The 22,579-nt window shown below is 34.8% G+C and overlaps 1 protein-coding gene and 1 pseudogene across 1 annotated transcript; one reads left to right on the forward strand and one right to left on the reverse strand.

Annotated features, from left to right (window-relative positions):
- On the forward strand, window positions 492-2,206 carry LOC109347845 (inorganic pyrophosphatase 2-like). The gene is made up of 4 exons (XM_019587936.1): window positions 492-738; window positions 868-989; window positions 1,165-1,366; window positions 1,789-2,206. Exons 1-4 carry the CDS (start codon window positions 601-603, stop codon window positions 2,137-2,139), a joined length of 813 nt encoding a protein of 270 aa, XP_019443481.1. The 5' UTR covers window positions 492-600; the 3' UTR covers window positions 2,140-2,206.
- On the reverse strand, window positions 13,968-21,215 carry LOC109347848 (annotated as a pseudogene).

Raw genomic sequence — 22,579 nt, forward strand, 5'->3', positions numbered from 1 at the left:
TTGTAGAAAAAATTCTAAATTTAGAAAAAGACTATACTCAGAATATTCTTATATGCCGCATGTGGTGGAAGGTGAAGTGGATTTCAGAGTCATAGGAAGTTGCCACCAAAATCCAAATACATTTAATTTCCCTTCGAATATTCCTTCTTTATTCCAGCTTCTAGTTTTCATGGCCTAAACCTTCTCTACCCCCTCATCTTTTTTACCATTATAAGTTCATCACATCTAATGGTTGATTTTAACTTAGATTGTAATATTCCTTTCGATTACATTTTTTAAAAGATAGTCAATGATGATTGAATATTAATGATGAATGATTCAATTATAGTGTATAAAACTCATACATTATCAACTTCTTAATTTTTTTATTTTATGGCATCCTTTTCCATTACCACATATGCTATGTAATATTCCTTTGGAATCAAAGATTCCTTTTTTTATTTTTCAAACAAACATTTTCTTATGTTATTGGCTTCATCCTATAAATACCAATTTTCTATGTGGCTAATCGATCCAAACCAAGAAGTGATTTTGAGAGTATTAAGAGAACACCCATTTTAGATTTCACCCCATTTCACTTTTTGTATCAATCTAACAGAAATGTCAGGAATAGTAGTGGTTTTTGATTTTGACAAGACTATTGTAGAATGTGACAGTGATAACTGGGTCATTGATGAATTGGGTTTCACTGATTTGTTCAATCAGCTTCTTCCAACCATGCCTTGGAATTCTCTCATGGTAACTTTTCTATGCTAATTTTATTTTCATCATTCTTAAAAAAAATATGTTTTTTGTTGCTATATGCATTGTTTTGATGGTGGAAATTAATAAATGTTTCTTTTTTTATTTTGGGTTTTGGTGTTATAGGATAGGATGATGATGGAACTTCATTCACATGGTATCACCATTGAAGAAATTGAAAAGGTTCTACATAGGATTCCTATTCATCCAAGAATAATACCTGCACTAAAATCAGCTCATGCTCTAGGGTATGTCTATATTTTTTACTTTTCCATAAAAAAAAAACCATTCTATGGAAATCTAATAAATTATGTAAAAAAACCATTATATTTTTATAGAATGAATAATTAATATGTGTCCTCGAGTAAAATCCTATATATATAAATTGAGTATGAAATTTATGGTAATATTTATAATTCTCAGGTGTGATATGAGGATTGTAAGTGATGCAAATATGTTCTTCATTGAGACAATTTTGAAGCACTTAGGAATAAAGGAATACTTTTCAGAGATTAACACTAACCCAGGTTATGTTAATGAAGAAGGAAGGTTAAGAATTTTGCCTTACCATGACTTTAACAAATCTCCACATGGCTGCACTTTGTGCCCTCCAAACATGTGCAAGGTATATATATCTATATTTTCATCTATTCCTCTAGCTTTCTTTATTAAAAATAAAAAAATTTCACTTGAAATAAAAACTTTGCTTTTGATTTTTCAAAATATAGAGAAAAAATTGCCTGAATTAATTTTAAATATTGCTTTTAAGTTTATCTTAAATGGCTCTAGCGTATGAAGAAGTATTAATGTTATAGTATATGAAATTTTAATGAAGGATAATTATGACCTAGGCCCACAATTAGATCAAATTAACAATAGACTAAAGTTATGGAATACAATTATCCTTTTGGAATCGGGAAGGGTCCACTTACTCCAATCTGAACCATCATATTTTTATGAAATGAATGATTAAGATATGAAATAAGTTTTTAAACTTACTCCCTAAAATGTTTAATGGTTAATTATAATTGGAATTTTTCACAACAGGGTCTAATAATGGATAGAATCCAAGATTCAATGTCCAATGAAGATGAGAAGAGGTTGATATATCTTGGTGATGGTGCTGGTGACTATTGCCCAAGTTTAAGGCTTAAAGAGAGAGACTTTATGATGCCAAGGAAGAATTTTCCAGTTTGGGATTTGATATGTAAAAACCCTTTGCTGCTTAAGGCTGAAATTCATGGATGGAGTGATGGTGAAGAACAGGAACAAGTTTTATTGCATTTGATCAACAAAATTGAAATGGATAAAAATTCTCAGTTCATTTCATCAGATTGCAAGTTACAGATTCTATCTGTTTCTGATGCTTTGCCTAAAGTTCTCTCAGTTAGGCCATAACTTCTGAGTTTGTAGTAACTTCTCAAATGTATCATAATAACTCAGGACTTTTTTTCTTTTTTGATTATTGACCTTAAGCAATCTTTCTTAAAGATTCTGATGTAATTGGTCTAAGATGAATATATATACTTCAATCAAATACAATTATATATCAGTTTGCTTAGTAAAATGTACATTCTCTATAAATAAATGAAATTACTATATACAAATTGAAGTCTCATATTGAGCAAAGATGGATGAGTTAAAAAACATACAAGTGCATGAACCCATAAATCTAATGCCTTAAGATTTTGGGTCAAGATGTGGTGTCAAGCTCACTTATATGCTTCTTTCACTTGGTCCATGCAGAAATGTTGTAACCCGTGGATGAAGATCTCCCAACACAAATATCAAATTAATTTTTTATACCAATGTGTTAGTCTATTGATGTAAGATCTCAAAAAGTTGAGGATTCGATTCTTGGGAGCCAAAATTGTTAGAGGAACAATCACACATTCCTAAAAGATTATTACCTATCCATAGGGTGAATGGATACCTGATAGAATTTTTTTAATCTTTTATGATATCATTTTTATTATTACATTATTTAACCAAAGAGATAGATGTCTTTATTCCACACGGAATGGACAGAAATGACTCATTATTTGATTCATAAAGAACATGAGTGAGTGGCTATTAGACAATGAATGAAACATGATTACATTAGAGTTAAAAGTTTATATACAATCTATGTATTATTTATTTATTTATATGTCATGGATGGACTTTAAGAAACTTTGCATACATACTTTTCACATGAAATATCATGTGATTGCTATCCTCATACCAAACACATGATCACGGAAAGTAGAAGCAATATAAGGCATACATCAATCCCTATCCCGTGATGCTGCCAATTCTTGTTTTATCTTACAAGTCACAAGGGATTTTAAAAGTGAATTAAATATTTTTGGTTCTCAAAATTTCAGTGAGACTTGATTTTGGTCCACAATTATATTTCCATGGTTTTGGTTCATATATGTTCAAAAGCATTTTGGTTTTAGAGTTTTGTGTTAGACCCAACCATGATGAGAGCATCTCCAACTGTAAGATATTACCATTATGATTGGGGCATGAGAATAGTGGAAAGTCATAAGTGAAACACCACATCTTAAACCAAAACTTTTAGTTAATGATTTCATTGTTGGAATTTTTGACAATTTATGGGTCACAAATATAATTCTATAATTGTGTTATGGCCATTATGTAATTAGCCAAAATATAAAATGATCTTAAGTAATTAATTTGGTGGCTAAGGGCATATGTGTCATGAAATAATAATAAGTGTAGATACCTTCAGGCAATTTCTGATTTGATGAAGGGACTGAATCAGAATTATTGCAACTAAAGTAGTAACCACTACGGGGTTACTTTTATGGGTTATGGTCCCCATTTGTAGAGCAACAGGTTTTCAAGTGTAAAGGTGGAGGAGAATAAGGTAGGATGAGAATAGTGTTATCCAGGATAGGATAACACTATCCACTCATCCATAAGGGCTTATAAGGCATAAGGATAAGCCTCCTCCAACTAACCTCAAAGCAACACTTTTCAGAAACTAAGGTATTCTCTCATTCCCCTCTAGAGAGAACTAAAGGAAAACCATCCGGCGCTCTATCATCTGGAAGATCATCGCACCCTCATACCTTCAAGATCCCGGAAATGGCTCAACAAGGTATGTTCTTCTTCTTCACCATGAACTCATTTGGGGTTTCTTCGGTCTGGACCATGGATGTTCCATTTGGGTGTATGTATGGGCATACACATTCGGTTGTGGGAACAAAGCCATGGTCATAAGGACTTCCGCATTCACTCTATGGATTTCGGATGGAGAAGGAATTTCTCCAACAAGTGGTATCAGAGCCACCCCAAATTGATTCATGGGTGAAATTAGGTTTTCATGTTCTTCCCCAAATCTGGTTTGATTTAGGGTTTTGGTGTTTTGTTTCTGTTATGAATCGATTATGAAAATACTTAGGCTTTTTCAATATGAAACAAAATGATTTAAAATGATTGATTGTTGTTTTCTGCTGTTTGTTGTTGAAAAATTTGGCTGATTCGCTCGAGCGAGATTCGGCTCGCCTGAGCGAAAAAAAAAAAAGAAAAAAAAAATTTTTTTTTTAAAATTAATTTTGGGACTTCAGTATCTTTGTGCATTGGTTTAATTGTTGTTTGGTTGTCCATTAAGGTTGTCTGTTATTTCAAGTGAGCCAAATGAAGTGAAATGTCGCCAAAGTGACCTCTTTCATGGATATAACTCATGAGGAATAATGGATGGAAGTGTGTATGGTCATTCATGCGGGTATTAGCTGGCCCAAAGGAAAGTTAATATTTGGCCGAAGATCATACACACCTGTGATGATAAACATGTCATAATTCTAAAGTTTTATACGTGTGACTGATGAATCAATCCAAAGAGGGATTCGTCAGTTGACATGTCTTATTATGAATGTTTGATCATTACAACAAGAGTATCACTTGCAGTTGATATCACTGTCCAAAGACTTGATATTGATGGTGCACTAGGTATCTTGATTTGGACATACCATTGTTTTGAGCACAATGATAATTTTGGGTTGTGAGCATATTTTAATATTTTGTCTTTTGTTTCAATCAGCTACATCAATTGCTTCTATATCTGCAAATTTGAATTCGGTTCCGGTCCTTAATGGTGAAAATTTTAAGGATTGGAAAGAGAACATGGAAATTGTTCTTGGCTGCATGGATCTGGACTATGCATTAAGGGTAGAGCAACCCCCTTCTCCTTTGGAATCCAGTGCCTCTGAAGAGAGGAAGGATTATGAGAAGTGGGATCGCTCTAATCGCATGAGTCTGATGATCATTAAGCGTGGCATTCCAGAAGTCTTTAGGGGTACTATCTCGGATGAGATAAATAGTGCCAAAGATTTCCTTGCTGAGATTGAAAAGCGCTTTGCAAAGAGCGATAAGGCGGAAACAAGTACTCTGTTACAGAACTTGATTTCCATGAGGTATCAAGGCAAGGGAAACATAAGGGAATACATTATGGGAATGTCCAACATCGTTTCAAAACTTAAGGCCCTTAAGCTTGACATGTCGGAAGACTTGCTCATTCATTTGGTCTTACTGTCTCTTCCTGCACAATTCAGTCAGTTTAAGATTTCTTATAACTGTCAAAGGGAGAAATGGACTCTTAATGAGCTCATTTCATTTTGTGTGCAAGAAGAGGAAAGATTGAAGCGAGAGAGGACTGAAAGTGCCCATTATGTTACTACCTCTAAAGACAAGGGCAAAAGGAAAATCACTTCAGAGCCCAAGAATGAAGCTGCTAAGGGTTCAGTGCAAAAGAAACAGAAGCAGGATGATGTCTGTTTCTTTTGCAAAGCAACTGGACATCAAAAGAAGAAATGTGTAAAGTATCACGCCTGGCGTGCTAAGAAAGGTACATTTCTTGCTTTGGTTTGTTCTGAGGTCAATTTAACTTCAGTACCTGGAAACACCTGGTGGTTAGACTCCGGTTCAACTTCTAACATCAGTGTTTCAATGCAGGGTTGCCTGAGCTACCGAAAGCCTAATCATGTTGAAAGATACATATATGTTGGCGATGGGAAATCGGTAGAAGTGGAAGCTATAGGGCATTTTAGGTTGTTATTATGTACTGGTTTCTATTTGGATTTGAAAGACACTTTTGTTGTACCGTCTTTTAGACGGAATTTGATTTCTGTTTCATATTTGGACAAATTTGGTTATTGTTGTTCATTTGGAAACAATTCGGTTCAATTGTCTTTAAATTCAAATGTTATTGGAACTGGTTCACTTATGTTGAATGACAACCTTTATATGCTGAATATCATAACTGATTATAGCGAAACCCTGAATGTGGAATCACGTGGTACTAAGCGTAAGATTGAAAATAATAATTCAGGTGCATTATGGCACAAGCGCCTAGGTCACATTTCTCAAAAGAGAATTGAGCGTCTTGTGTCAGATGGGATTTTGGATTCCATTGACTTCACAAACCTTAATGTTTGTGTTAAATGCATAAAAGGAAAACAAACCAAACAATCGAAATATGGTGCATATAGAGCTTCGGACGTCTTAGAATTGATACATACGGATATCTGTGGGCCATTCCCTACGGCTTCCTGGAATGGTCAACGATATTTCATATCATTCATAGACGATTATTCTCGTTATGCATACATTTTTCTAATTCATGAAAAGTCCCAATCGGTGGACGTGTTCAAAACTTTTAAGGCTGAGGTTGAAAATCAACTCGGCAAAAGGATTAAGTGCGTCAGATCTGACCGTGGTGGTGAATACTACGGTAGATATGACGGTTCAGGTGAACAACGTCCAGGGCCTTTTGCCAAATACCTAGAGGAATGTGGTATAGTCCCACAGTACACCATGCCAGGATCGCCTAGCATGAATGGTGTGTCTGAAAGACGAAACCGGACTCTTAAGGACATGGTAAGGAGTATGATTTGTCACTCTACCTTACCAGAGTCACTCTGGGGAGAGGCACTTAAGACAGCAGCTTATATTCTTAATAGGGTACCAACTAAGGCAACTGCTAAAACACCTTATGAGCATTGGACTGGGCGAAAGCCAAGTCTGAAGCATTTTCATGTGTGGGGATGTCCAACTGAGGCAAGGCCTTATAGGCCTTATGACACTCTACCTTACCAGAGTCACTCTGGGGAGAGGCACTTAAGACAGCAGCTTATATTCTTAATAGGGTACCAACTAAGGCAACTGCTAAAACACCTTATGAGCATTGGACTGGGCGAAAGCCAAGTCTGAAGCATTTTCATGTGTGGGGATGTCCAGCTGAGGCAAGGCCTTATAGGCCTCATGAAAAGAAATTGGACTCCCGTACAGTGAGTAGTTACTTTATTGGTTACTCTGAAAAATCAAGGGGCTATAAATTTTATGATCCAAGTATGAAATCCATATTTGAGACGGGTACAGCCACGTTCTTTGAGGATGTTGAGTTTGAGGGGGAAGATAAGGTTAGAAACTTTGTCTTAGAGGAAGAATCTGTATCTATTCCAGATGCGATTCATATGGTTGCTTTTGAAGAAGCAAATTTGGAACCTCCTCAGGACATAGTTGATGAAACCTTCCCTGCTCAAGGTGAGTTAGTAATTCATGAAGGACAAACTCAAAACCCTCAGGAACATGGACAAGAGGTGCAAGAGCCTATAGCTTTGCGTAGATCCACTAGAGAAAGGAGAAATGCAATTTCGGATGATTACATTTGCTTTCTTTTGGAACATGAGGGTGATGGCTTAATGGACAATGATCCATTAAACGTTCGTGAAGCCATCCAAAGTTCCAATTCGGAAAAGTGGATTGAAGCAATGAAAGAGGAGTATAAATCCATGCAAGACAATAAAGTTTGGGAACTTGTCCCATTACCAGAAGGTAAGAAACCCATTGGTTGCAAATGGATTTTTAAGACCAAGCGGGATTCTAATGGTAATGTGGAGAGGTATAAGGCACGTCTTGTAGCTAAGGGTTTTACTCAGAAGGAAGGGATTGACTATAAAGAGACTTTCTCTCCGGTTTCATCGAAAGACTCTCTTAGGACAATCATGGCTCTTGTAGCACATTATGATTTGGAGCTTCATCAGATGGATGTCAAAACAGCTTTTCTAAATGGAAACATTAATGAAAAGATTTATATGGTGCAACCAGAACACTTTGTAACGGGAGACCGAAAGAATATGGTTTGCAAATTGACAAAATCCATCTATGGGCTAAAACAGGCGTCTCGTCAATGGTACCACAAATTTCATGAGGTGATTCTCTCTTTTGGTTTTGAGATGAATTCAGTTGAAGATTGTGTGTATCACAAGTTCAGTGGGAGCAAGTATATTTTCTTGCTCTTGTATGTGGATGACATACTGCTTGCCACTAATGATGTGGGTACCTTGTTAGAAACCAAGACATTTCTATCCAGTAATTTTGAAATGAAGGATCTTGGTGAAGCTTCATTTGTATTAGGAATCCAGATACACCGAGACAGATCTCGGGGTATTCTTGGATTATCACAAAAGAGCTATATAGAAAAGGTGCTCAAAAGGTATGGCATGCAGGACTGTAAAGTAATGGATACTCCAGTTGCTAAGGGAGACAAATTTAGTCTCAATCAGTGCCCTAAAGGAAATCTGGAAATTCAGGAAATGCAAAAGATCCCTTATGCATCAGCTGTAGGGAGTCTTATGTATGCTCAAGTATGTACGCGTCCGGATATAGCGTTCATAGTTGGGGTTTTAGGCAGATATATGAGTAATCCAGGAATGGACCATTGGAAAGCAGCCAAAAGGGTCATGAGGTACTTAAAGAGAACAAAAGACTATATGCTCACATATAGGAGATCAGACCAATTAGAGATCATTGGGTATTCTGACTCCGATTTTGCGGGATGCCAAGATAGTAGACGATCTACTTCAGGCTATGTTTTTCTGTTAGCTGGTGGTGCGGTTTCTTGGCGTTCTGCCAAGCAAAACCTTGTAGCTTCATCCACCATGGCAGCAGAGTATATAGCATGTTATGAGGCATCACTTCAGTCATCATGGTTGAGAAATTTTGTCACTGGGCTGCGGATTGTGGAAAGGATTGAAAGACCACTAAAGTTATACTGTGACAATAAATCAGCCGTGTTGTTCTCCAACAACAATAGGAGTTCGGCAAAGTCGAAACACATCGACATTAAGTTCCTAGTTGTTAAGGAGAAGGTACAAAGTGGACAGCTTTCCATAGAACACTTAGGCACTAACTCCATGATTGCGGATCCTCTCACAAAAGCTATCACACCCAAGGTCTTTCATGAGCATGCTGCTCACATGGGTGTTCTACAGTGTGAGGATATTTTGGTTTAGTGGGAGTTAGAAAGTGCACACATTTTGTTATGTTCTATGTAATTTCAGTATTTTGTATGAATACTTTGTATTCAAACTTCAGTTGATTAATCATTCAGTTTGGTATTCTGTCATTATACTTTGTACAATAAGGTTTTATGTTATTATTAAGGATCTCACTAAAGTTAAGTAGGACCAGTTGAAAATTGACATGTACAGATCATATTCATGTAATTTTCATGCTACACATTTCATGATGTATCTGTGTCATTTGGTTGTGTCAATGTTGGTGATCATTGTTGAATTAGCCATGATTGATATGGCGAAGTTCACTGTGGTTCGATATGGAGACAGGACTAATGGACGGGATAATTTGGATATGCCTAAGTCATAATGGCAATTAAGCGCGCAATAAGGATAACACGTACGGAGAATCATATGTGTGACCAGTGGGAGATTGTTGGAATTTCTGACAATTTATGGGTCACAGATATAATTCTATAATTGTGTTATGGCCATTATGTAATTAGCCAAAATATAAAATGATCTTAAGTAATTAATTTGGTGGCTAAGGGCATATGTGTCATGAAATAATAATAAGTGTAGATACCTTCAGGCAATTTCTGATTTGATGAAGGGACTGAATCAGAATTATTGCAACTAAAGTAGTAACCACTACGGGGTTACTTTTATGGGTTATGGTCCCCATTTGTAGAGCAACAGGTTTTCAAGTGTAAAGGTGGAGGAGAATAAGGTAGGATGAGAATAGTGTTATCCAGGATAGGATAACACTATCCACTCATCCATAAGGGCTTATAAGGCATAAGGATAAGCCTCCTCCAACTAACCTCAACACAACACTTTTCAGAAACTAAGGTATTCTCTCATTCCCCTCTAGAGAGAACTAAAGGAAAACCATTCGGCGCTCTATCATCTGGAAGATCATCTCACCCTCATACCTTCGAGATTCCGGAAATGGCTCAACAAGGTATGTTCTTCTTCTTCACCATGAACTCATTTGGGGTTTCTTCGGTCTGGACCATGGATGTTCCATTTGGGTGTATGTATGGGCATACACATTCGGTTGTGGGAACAAAGCCATGGTCATAAGGACTTCCGCATTCACTCTATGGATTTCGGATGGAGAAGGAATTTCTCCAACATTCATAGGTCTTTAAACTCTTTCACTCACCCCCTCATATTCAATGTGAGACTTCACCTGTCAATAAATCCAACAATATCCTCCTGAAGTGTAGGTACCACACACTTTTCGGTCCTCTCATCTTTAAGTCCACCATGTCTAGTCGAATCGTCGACTCTGATACCACTTGTTTGTTAGAGACTTAGACATAAATTGTTTCTCTAATGTCTCTCATATCTCTGTTGGTGACGTCAAATCTATAATGTGTTACATTACCTTATCTCATAGACAGAGTCATATGGTTCCTATAGCCTTCTCTTTTAACTCTTCCAAATCCAATTCATCTAGTTTATTCTCCTGCAATGCCTTTAATATATTATGTTTAGCTAACACATCCTTAACTCACATTTGCAAGAATTCAAAAGTGCAAGTTCCATCGAACTTTCTTACCTCGAATTTGACACCTAGATTAAGAGTTATCTAATACCAACTATTAGATTTGACTGTGATCGAGGAGCCTTTGGGATGAGATGTTTCTAGTTGGTGCTAATAATTGGTAAATATTATAGCAATAACAATGGACTTGAACCCAATATATAACTTTTGTTACTCTACTCAATTATAATATTATGCAATGTGAGACTAATACAATAACATATTTCAAACATCTCAACAATTTCTACCTTGATTAAAATAAACGAATATTTTACTCTTTATGAAATCTACACAAGAATCTTCAACTTAACAAATATCTTGGTCCACGTTGCTTATTTTGTAACTCTCTTTAAGAACTTCTCAACATATTTTAAAATAAACATTGGGTTCAATGTGGATATTAATATCTAGTTATTTTTTATTTTGGGTTTTGGTGTTATAGTATAGGATGATGTTGCTTTAGGGTATGTCTCTCTTTCCTCATTTTTTCTCTATTTTCCTATACACAAAGTTCTGTTAGTTTTTGTGTATATAAAAAAATGTGGATTGTTATTCACATGTGTGATATGTGGATTGTAATGATGCAAACTTGTTCTTCATTAAGGCAATTTTAAGCACTTAGGAATAAAGTAATACTTTTGAGTGATTAACATTAATCCCGGACATGTTAACGGAGAAGGGAGTGTAATGATCCATTTGCGAGCTGTGTTTTCAAGAGAAATAAAAAAAATTCAGAATATCTCACAAATGTATTTCATGATTTTGAAGTATTTTATTTCCATTTTCCTCTTCCAAAACTCAAATCATAAAGAGACCATAAATTTTTTGCCTTTGTCCATATGTCTAGTTTTTTTATATTAAAAAATGTAGTCTTTAAAAAGAATAAAATCTTGCTTCTGGTTTGTCAAAATTATATAGGAAAAATGCCCGAATTATTATAGAAATTGCTTTTAAGTTGATCTTAACTTGCTATAGCTTCTGAAAAAAGTTGCTATATAAATATGTATTTTTGATATAGGTGCTTACGTGACTCAATATGTTTTATGAGTCATGACTTGATCCTATAGCAAAGGAATGTTGTCTGCTGATTTTGGCTTTTTTTTTAAATTTAAATTAAAGATGTCTGCTTAAGCAACCAAACACGAAGCCACCATTGAATTTGATGGAAATAGAAAATAAACAATAACTTTATCTAGGCCCACTAAGCTACCTAATAAGGTGCAGTCTTATCCTTGCACTAAAAAAAGAAGCTTAAGTTTTTATAAACTGATTAAAATGTTTCATCATTAAGGAATTTGGGATTGCAATAACACGAAACATCAACTATAAGGACACCTATAGCAAGAAAAAGTTGCACTACACATAATATAAGCACTTTTGTTTAATATGTTTAAGAAGAAGAATAATTCTATCCAATACGAGATAGAAATTATTACTTTTGCTTTAATCATCAACTCATTGTATTTGAGGATTCGTGGAGAGGATCCTCACCCATTTAAGAAAAGTTACAAGTTTGATATATTATAAAATTTGAATTATATATATATATATATATAAATATAAATATAATGAGTTAAAGTGATGTTGGGTTAAGGTAGTTTATTTATTTAGTTAGCTCAATTTCCTATTTATTTTGTTTATAATGACTTGAGTTTCAAATGAATGTTTGAGTTGGTTTGGTTTATTGTCACTTTATTTATAATATTGCCTTTCGGCATATCGTAGTAATGGTTGTGGTTATTAGGACATGAAATTTTTGTGATTAAAAAAGATGTGCAATTCTGTGTTACACGGCATTTGTATACCAAAACCTGGCTACAATTTAAAACAATGTTGTCATTGTTTTGAAATTGTGATCTACCTAGGGAAAAAGTGGATTTAGATAGTATTTCCTTCTCTGAATCAACTATCTTCCATTAGAATTACACTTAATGGAATTACACTGAATGGAATTAAGATTTAATTTTTTTGTAATCTGCTACTTTCTCTCTCTAAATTTCTCTAAAAGAGCAACAACTTCATGGTAGTGGTTTTCACTGCAAAGGTTAAATAACACTATTTAGGCTTTGTTTGAGATTTAGGAGGGAAAGAGAAGGAAAGATATTAAAGGGTTAGGAAGAGGGAAGGGAAGGAAAAATGAATGACTTCTCCCTTATTTGGGAGTATGAAATTTAGATGAAGGAAAATAAACTAAGGATAATATAAGAATACTTTTTTTATTTTCCCTTAAAAATATAATTAACAATGAGAAATAGACAATAATATGTCATTATATATTATTACTAAACATATTTAGCTATTTTAACATTTTATTTCCAAAAACTCAAAATTGTGGGAACTTTAAAAAAATAGACACATAGAAGGTAGAAACCCTCCAAAACATTCATCTCTCATTAATTCAACTCCCAAACAAGGGGAAGACTTTCTAAAGTCATCCATTTCATTCCCCTCCAAAACCTCACTCTCAAACAAGGCCTTCGAGGTCTATAAGGGTTTATATAAGAGTGAAATTTTGGAGGGAAATAAATGAAAAAATAAGTTTGAGAGTCATAAAATACAACTGTGACTCTCATCTTTCCTTTCCTCTCCTTCAAAATCCAACTCCCAAATAACACAAATATAGGACATGTTTGAATTGTGCAAAATAACATTTAAACGAAAACTATCAAGGCAAGTTTCTACACAAACGTGATTTTCTACGATCAAACGTGGTTTCCCACCGATTTTGAAAACACGAACATCAATTATGTGCATTTTGGAATCACAAATTCTATGCATAGTTCAATGGCTCAAAATGTAATTGCAAATTCTCATTAAGCCATGAAATTAATCTTACATGGATTCTTACCTTTTGTCACCTATCATCTCATTCAAATAACTTATTTCATCTTAATCTTTTTGTCAAGATCGATCATGACAAATCACTAGATAAGTAAGATCCGACTATTACAAATTGAAAATATATCTACAATGACTTGAATGTCAGAATTCATTTTCAAGTACCTATTCAAGGATGTCTAACTATCCAACACAAACTCTTGCTGAAATCCAAATTCTACCAATCACCTTGATATCAAAAATAGAGAACTCAATTTCCCCTTAAATTTTCACATATTGTTCTTGAAACATGTTTAAACTATATATTTTGGTATTGGGTTTAAAATATATTTAACAAGGTCTAAGTTTACATTAAATTTATGTGGGATCGTATTAATTTGAATGTATTTTATTATGATTTGTAATGTTATTAACACTTTAAAAATATGATAGGAAGGTATGTGCCTATTTTCTTATGGTAAACAAATATTGTAAGTTTTTATTCCTTTAAAATGAAAACAACTGGGAGCAGCAAAATAAAAGTGCACGCATACATCAATTATTTTTTAGAATTAAACTTATTTATGCCCTCTTTTGTTGATCATCATGCTCCATAGTGTTATTATTCATGGTTGCTTTCTGCTATGAATTTGTCTCCATAAGCTTTGAAGGCTCATCATATTCCACTAGATTCCCTTCAATAACCAACAAAAAAAACACGACATAAGACATGAGGAGTCATAGGAGTTAGGACCGTGACCATACGACATTTCATTGTCTCCAATTACAAACAACATTTTCATTATTTCTTATTTCGTTCCTACACATTATTTTATAATTTATTACAACTTTTTATAAAATAAGAACAATATCCACATTTCCCTTATAATGACAAACATAATTTTTATTCTTATTGTTATTTAGGTTCCATAACTTACCTCATTCTTAATCAAATATCTACATTTTTTCATTCTCTTTCGTTGTTATTATTTTCTCTCATTATTATTATTTAAGAACTTAATTCATAAATAACATAGTGGAGAATAATTAAGAACGTTCTTATTTTCATAAGAATGAGTTAAAAACAACTATTGAAAATACTACTAGTTTATCAAAAAAACAATAGAGTAAAATGTCATTTTAGTCTTTAAAAGATTAAATAGCCACAAGCTTCATCCTTACAAAAAAAAATTTGTAACCATTGAAAACATTAAATAGGCATCACATTCGCCCCTCATACTAATATGACATACATTTGGAATATCACATAAAATGCATCTCAAATGTCACGTTAGTCTTAAAGACGAGCATGATGCCCATTTGATCCAATCTTTCAATGACGAAAATGACATTTTTTCGGAGAATAAAAAAGAGGAATAAAGAAAAAGTAATTAAAACATACCATAAGACATGACCATGTCACTATCAATTACAGTTGGAACTCTGTGAGCAACTGTTATAACTGTGCATCCTTCAAATTCTTGTCTAATAACTCCTTGTAGAATGGCATCTGTGGCAGAGTCAATGGATGCAGTAGCTTCATCTAGAACAAGAATTCTGTTCCTTTTAAGTAATACTCTTCCAAGACAAAAGAGTTGGCGCTGTCCCAAGCTCTAATTTCCACCTTCATCACTCACTGTAAAGCTACCCACATTTAGACTTAAATAGCAGATATATTCTTAGGCACCTTTGGTTTTGGAGCAAAAAAATTCTTGCTCTGTCATTTAGTTTTTGTCTCGGGCTCTCGGCACAACGCTAAGTTGCCTATCTAGTGACCTGAACGTCATATTTTCAAATCCTAAAAACAATATATTCAATTATAAGAATAAAGCTACGTATATCTACTCTTATCTACTAGGCACGAGACTCATGATGCACTTTTTTGTCACTTAATGCATGTCAGTTCAACTTTATGCAGGATTATTATCTTCTACTTCTTGTACAATTTCAATGTGATGGCTTACAAGAGCACCAAAAGTATTTTCTCAAAAGCATAATGGTTCCAAAAATTTAATTTGGACAGAGAATTTAGTACAGCAACTGTCGAGCCTTTATTCTACTAGGTAAGATTTGTTAAATGGACCTAGAATGATCTATCATAAATTATGTTCATTAAGAAAAGATTTATATCTAAGTCTTTCTTAATCATTTTGACCATGATTTTTCCTCGTCTCTATATTTCTCTAGGAATTGGACTAACCTCCATTCGATCTATTCTTTTTACAGGGCTTCTATCAATCTCCTCCAACCATATCTAAACCACCTAAGGCACGATTCTATTATCTTTTCTACAATAGGAGTAGCTTCTCCAACTTTATCCCTAACACAGTCATTTCGAATTATATTTGTTTTGTGCGTCCACTCATCCAACACAACATTCTCATCTCTACTATGTAAAATCTATTCTCTTGTTGATATTTTATGGCTCAACATTCAGTCTCATATAGTATTGCAGGTCTTACGACATTTATCATTTGGACAAAGAATTTAAAAGGAAAAAAAGATAAATTCAATGATTATTTTACTTAATGTTAAAAGATCAAAGATGCAATAGATTGTAACCAATGACCACCTAGAGAATTGCATACAAGTTACTTCTTAATTAGATTGTTAATTTCAAGTACCAGAAGATAACCTACCATAAGAGTCCAAGAGACTTGGTAGATTGTTGATTGTTTCCTTAAGCTGGCATTTCTCTAAAGCCTAAATACAAATTAATCTAATTAAACTTTGCTTATTGAAAGACTTAGTCATAAGATAATGATAGATAACAGTAACACATTTCTCAACTATGAAGCAAGTTATATTTCACCTTCCATATTTCTTCATCTGAGTAGACACCTAGAGGGTCCAAGTTGGTTCTAATGCTACCTTTGAAAAGTGTTGGTTCTTGAGGAATAATGCTTAGCTTCATTCTCAAATCCTTCAACCCAATTGAGCATATGTTAATCCCATCAATAAGGATATTACCACTTGCAGGCTCAACTAATCGAAACAAAGCACTTATAAGTGTAGTTTTTCCACTTCCTGTCCTTCCTACAACTCCAACTCTACTCCCTTCTTTAAAACTACAAGTGATACCCTTAAGGAATAATGGAGCATTCGGCCGATATCGAATCTGAAACAAGTTTACAAAACGATGAAAATCGACTTTGTCTGTTAAAATTTCAACTGTAAGAAATCGAACGAAAAGTTTGAGGCCGGTTACCGACTACGATAGCAGATGGCTCTTCCGGTATGTGAATGAATTGCTTGATCCTTTCAACAGAGATGATATAGTTTGATAAATTGCAAAACCATCTAGTCCAAAAGACTTGGCTTACTGTCAATGAGAGAGCATAAGAAAAAGACAGTCCCACAAGACCTGCACAAACAAGGACAATTGCATAGAATAATTAGCTTCTTTACAACATGTTCAAAACCTTATTATGGTAACTATTTTCTAGGTAATGTGTTACCTGGTGATATGTATCTTCTAGGAAGTAGAATAACCAATAAAGCTGCTGTGAAAACTGTCAAATTTTGCAGCACTTCAATCCTTAAAAGTAACCATTCCATGGTAACATTAGAATGAAAGAAAAGTGTAGCATCTGTGTCCACAAGCCTTAGGTAGTTCTTGAAAAATCTGTCCACCATGTTGAATACTCTTATAGTAACCACTCTGAGTGATGTCTCAGCTGCATAATTCATGACTGGAGCTTTCGTGGTTCCGTTGATTCGTATTAGTTCCCTTGCAGAAGATTGATAATATCCCTTTCAGGCGAAAAAGAAAATAGATCGAAAGTTCTTAGCACCGTGATTTACGCGGATAGAAAAAATCAATAAAAATTAGAAAGTGGATTAACCTGAATATATTTGGATATGAACATAGCAGTAACTGCAACAATGAGAACTTGCCATGTGACCGACTATCACAAGAATTTCAATACCTGTAGCTGCTACAAAACTGATGGAATAAGGAATATCAAAGTCCAAAATACTCAAATCAGATGAAGCCTGCAAGTGAGACAAAATCAACTTAAATTTAGTTGAGAAAAATTATATTAGATCATATTCCAATACAATGAGGAATGAAGATATCTTACCCGGGTTAAAATCCTTCCCACCAGAGTTGAGTCGAAAAACAACATAGGAGCATTGAAAATAGCCTTAGTGAAACTAGAAAAGAAGGCTGCAGAAGCTTTAAGTCCAAGTTGTGCAGCAAAGTGAGACCTTAGATATACAAATGCAGTACTAACAAATGAAATTACTGAGTAAACTCCAACCAAGGGCCATTAGTTATTTTCGGCATTTCAATAGCTAGACCAATCCAAAAGGTTGATGCAGTCTGCAAAGCAACAAAACCAGATTGTGCTAATATAACCATACATAGCAAGATCGACCCGCCGGAAAATGAGAGATAAACCCAGAATGGCTTCCACCCAACACCACCAATCTCTTTTTCTTCTTCTTGTGTAAGCTGTACACCAAGTTGACCCTTGGTAGAACTCTCCCCTTCATTTTGATCCTTATTGAGATAAAAACTATGAGACTTTTCTGGATGAATCATAGCCTCATTTTCAGTACCTCCTTTGTTTTGATCCAACTCTTTTATTGCATCTTTATGTGCACTAACAAGTTGTTCAAAGGTTGTTCCAGCTGTTAGGAGATCCTCAGTTACCTGATTGAGTAACCTTTCCTCCCTCCATTACCTATAATTTGAGTTGTAATATTTCATAAGAATCATGCTTCAATATAATATAATAGAACTCTTGGACCTGATCGCGACTGTGGAACCTCCAACCAACGGGGAGTTCCATTATTACCATTGCATTGGAAGAGTGGAGAGCCACAAGTGAGACACCACGTCTTGAACCAAAACCTTAAGGCAATGGTTTCATGGGCCTTTTCCACTTATAAAATTTTCACTCCTCCCTCTAGTCTAGTATGAGACTTCACACTTGAATAAACCCAACAATCTCTCCCTCAAGTATGGATATCACACACTTACTAGTCCACCGTGTCCCAGCCTAACCATTGGCTCAACTTGTTGGACCGACCTCGACCGGGGAGCCTCCAACCATTGGAGTATGGGAAGAGTGGAGAACCATAAGTGAGACACCACGTCTTGAGCCAAAACCTTTCATGGGCCTTTTTCCACTTATTAACTTTTGCACTCCTCCCCTCATATCCGATATTTCACACTTGAATAAATCCAACAGAAACTAAGCCATGAGATTCTTTACCAGGATTTTATCCACTTCTGAGAGAAACTCTACTTGATGAGTCACTAAAATGACTGTTTTCTCTCTGAGAGCATTCATAATACATTCCTGTAGTTAAGCAAAATGCAATAAGTTTCATTCACAGAAATAATGGCAACTGCTTTTTTATAACTAAGAATTCTGAAAGTAACTATCTTCTTATTACATTGAACAGAACAGAACCAGTGTGAGCATCAACTGCACTGAAAGGGTCATCAAGGAGATAAATGTCAGCATCATTGTACACGGCTCGAGCGAGCTGAATCCGTTGCTTTTGTCCTCCACTCATGTTAATCCCTCGCTGGCTGATTTCGGTAAGATCTTCATGGCTAAAATCATCAATATCCTTGTCTAAGGCACAAACTCTAATGGCATTCTCATATCTTCTTTTGTCCATTGGCTTGCCGAAGAGTATATTATCTCGAATCGTTCCACTTTGTATCCAAGAAGTTTGAGAGACATAGGCTAGGCTGCCATTTATTTTAACCTGCATTACAACAAATTTTCGAAGAAAGTTTTGTATGATCATAAGTTATAGATAAGAATTTCGCATGACATAAAAACTAAAGCTGCTTGAATAATAACTCACTGTTGCTAAAGTTTTCGGAATTTCTCCCACTATTGCATACAAAAGTGACGATTTGCCTGAACCAATAGGCCCACAAACTGCTATTTTCTGTTCAATTTTGATTTCTATAGTCACATCTGTTAAAGTTTGGTTCAATGATTCTTGATCCCAAGTGAAGTTTCCACCTTCAATTTCCACAGCATTGTCATTATCTGAACATTGCTTTATATCTTTTCCCCCATCATCATTGTTTAGTTCATCATCAAGCAAAAATGTATTGAGACGATTAAAGGAGACCGTAACTTGGATCAAAACAGATAGAGCCTCAGGGATCATATGAACGGGTTCGGACATAATCCTCAAGGTTGCAAGAACTGTGAAATTGTTACAGCATTTAATGGTGCACTATGGAAAAGTGCACATCCAAGGAACACAACTGCGGAAATGATGGTCGGAGACATCCAATAAAGAAATGATCCATAGGCTTTCATGAATTGCGCCTTAGACAACCATATGAACTCTTTAGCGCGTAGGGATTCAACTAAGTCCTTGAATTTATCCTCCCAGGATTGTAACTTAATAATCTTCATACTATTTAGAATTTCCGAAGTTGATCTTAGACGCTCGTCTTGTGTAATCATAAATTGTGTCTGAAAATTCTGTATGATCTTTGCGAATGGTACATTAAGAAGTCCAAAGATGATGAAAGGGACTAAACCAAGAAGAGCACCACAACCGACATCTCCGAAAAGGACACTAATAGATAGAAAAGGATGCAATGCACAAGTCCATGTTACGTGAAACCACCACGGAAATTCTCCCATTCGATATGCATCAACTGCAATGTAATTCACAATTTCACCAGCCGAGTGCTTTCTCCTGGCTGAGCTTGAAAGATTTAGCTGTTTTCGATAGACTGCCACCATCAGAGCTGATCTCATTTTCATTCCTGACCTCCTTGAGTCAAAAAACCAATGTCTCTGTGACAAGGATTCGACAACTTTGCTAAGAATCAGGAAACACGGTATGTAAACACCTTCCTTGAGATCTGCCCGAGTTCTATTTGAGTAGTTTACTAAAGCATAAAGTATTAGAGGCGAAAGTACAACCGAAATGGTTCTCATCAATGCATAAAATGCTATTAATATGTTCTCCTTCAGGTGAGTTCCAACTACAGACCAAAGAACCAAGTTTCTCGGATTGTTCACGCTCCCCTCCCTTGAAATGGATTCCCATGTTTGCTCAAATTTTTGGTTGGCCGAGTCTGCCTCTTCGTCTGAAACAAGAGAAGGAATGTCTTCTAGAGATAGTGGCTTTGAGTATCCCAAATTGAGTAAGGAATTAACCCAAGAGAAAGTCAACTTGCTGAAAAGGGAAGCATGGCCTAGTCCTGTTTGTTTATTCTCAACTTTCTCATATAATAGAGGCTCAGATAAACTAGTACTATCTGAGATATTTTGAATAACAAAATAACCTAAGTTTTGGAAGCCGCATAAGAGAAGTAAGAAGTGTACAAGCCATTGTACAATATCGAAAATTTCAATTGCTTCATTTTTTAGCAGAATTTCGATGTTCAAAGCCGAAACCAATGCACATGAGCATGCCCACCAGATAAAGTTAACAACTTTGATCCATTTATATTGAACAAGCAAAGAAACTGTTAAAGAAATCCAAATGAATCCTCTTACAATGCAATCTAACCAATTTTGCTGCTTAGATTTACCATTTTTGGCAATGAGATTCCACAAGCCAATACTAAAGAATGCAGTGCTTATAAGAGCACAACAGATTGAGACAATTAAGAAAACCAAGTTCTTTCTTTGGTTAACACTTGTACAATGTCTTCTGATTAAACTGATAAGAAAAGAAATATAGAAGACACAGACAAAAAGTAGATTTATAGTTTCTATTGTGATCCTTTGAGAACACAAAGAAGTGAAGTCAAAATCTTTCAGACAGATCCATGAGATATCCCCTGCATAAGAAATAGTCAAAGTTCATCACTTATACACACAACTTTTATAAGTTTTGAAAAGTTAAGAAACTTTACATGAAATTCATGAACCAAAGCTAAGTATGCAATTTCCACTTAGTGGAGTCTGGAGTATGTAGCCTTACTCTACAAGCAGAGAGGCTAGTTCTAGGATTTGAACCATGATCTCATCATGATCATTAAGCAACAACTTTATCATAGAAGATGTGAAGTTTCTACCATGATATGTGAGATAAATTTAATGGTGCAGAAAAACATGAACACGTAACATATTATAACATAAGCATATTGTACTCTCACATATCGAAACATATTATAACATAAGCATATAATACTCACATATTGTATTCCTAAGGCAAGACATTTTTGAAGGTTGAAGGGTTTGTGCTCCTTTTGCAGCAGAGTGATCTCACTTTCTGCACAGTTTTTCTTCTATTTTTTTATGAAGACTCATCACAAAACTTGTCTTTTACATTTAAGAACTTCACTCCCAAGTGTAAGTTTATGGCGGAGCACTGTCCCACGAATTATAATGTACCATGTATTGATGGTCGGAAAAATGTTTATAAGTTAAAAAATTAATCATTAATAACTTAATCATTAATTATTTTTTCTGATCAACCATAGTTGATGTCTTGATAGAACATGCAGTGACACAAATTATGAGACAATAGATGTGTACCCATTTATAGTTGGTCCAAGAAACAATGATGCATCGTGCCATTTTTTTGGTAATACTAATGGTATCCTCACATAAATGGAACCCTTAACATTTTGATCATAAGAATCTAGTAAGGTCTTATACTACTCTACCAAATTTTACATAAATAATAGATAGATGTTTATTAAGTTATCATTTGCTAATGTTAGTTTGAGTTATTGGTTTGTACTAGAATATCATTATTCATAAATTATGTTGTTATAGTGGGAAAAGTTCTCGACAAGTAATTGAAAAAAAGAACAAAGAATAAATTTTAGAGAAGGGATGGGACATCAAAATTTGTTAATGAGGTTATGCTCATTATGCTAAGTTTCTGAACCATTCAACAAATACTAATATACTATGAGAGATTTTGATTATAATTATATTGCACCTTGTCTGGAGCACGCTTCCCTATAGCACATGTTTATACAGTTCTAGATTGAAATCACTTGTCTCAAACGGTGTTTTATTTTATATCCCAAACTAATCAAAATATGACATTTTATTATTTTTTATTTTTAAATTTTTTATTTTATTCATGTGGCAAAATGTGATAAGCTTATGATATGAAATGAGACGCAGTTGGAACACATAATCCTTGCAATAAACCATTGCATAGATATGTTAGTGATGTCCCCAACCACAGACGGGGTGCC

This window comes from Lupinus angustifolius, chromosome LG05 (genome assembly GCF_001865875.1).
Source record: "Lupinus angustifolius cultivar Tanjil chromosome LG05, LupAngTanjil_v1.0, whole genome shotgun sequence".
Lineage (NCBI taxonomy): Eukaryota > Viridiplantae > Streptophyta > Magnoliopsida > Fabales > Fabaceae > Lupinus > Lupinus angustifolius.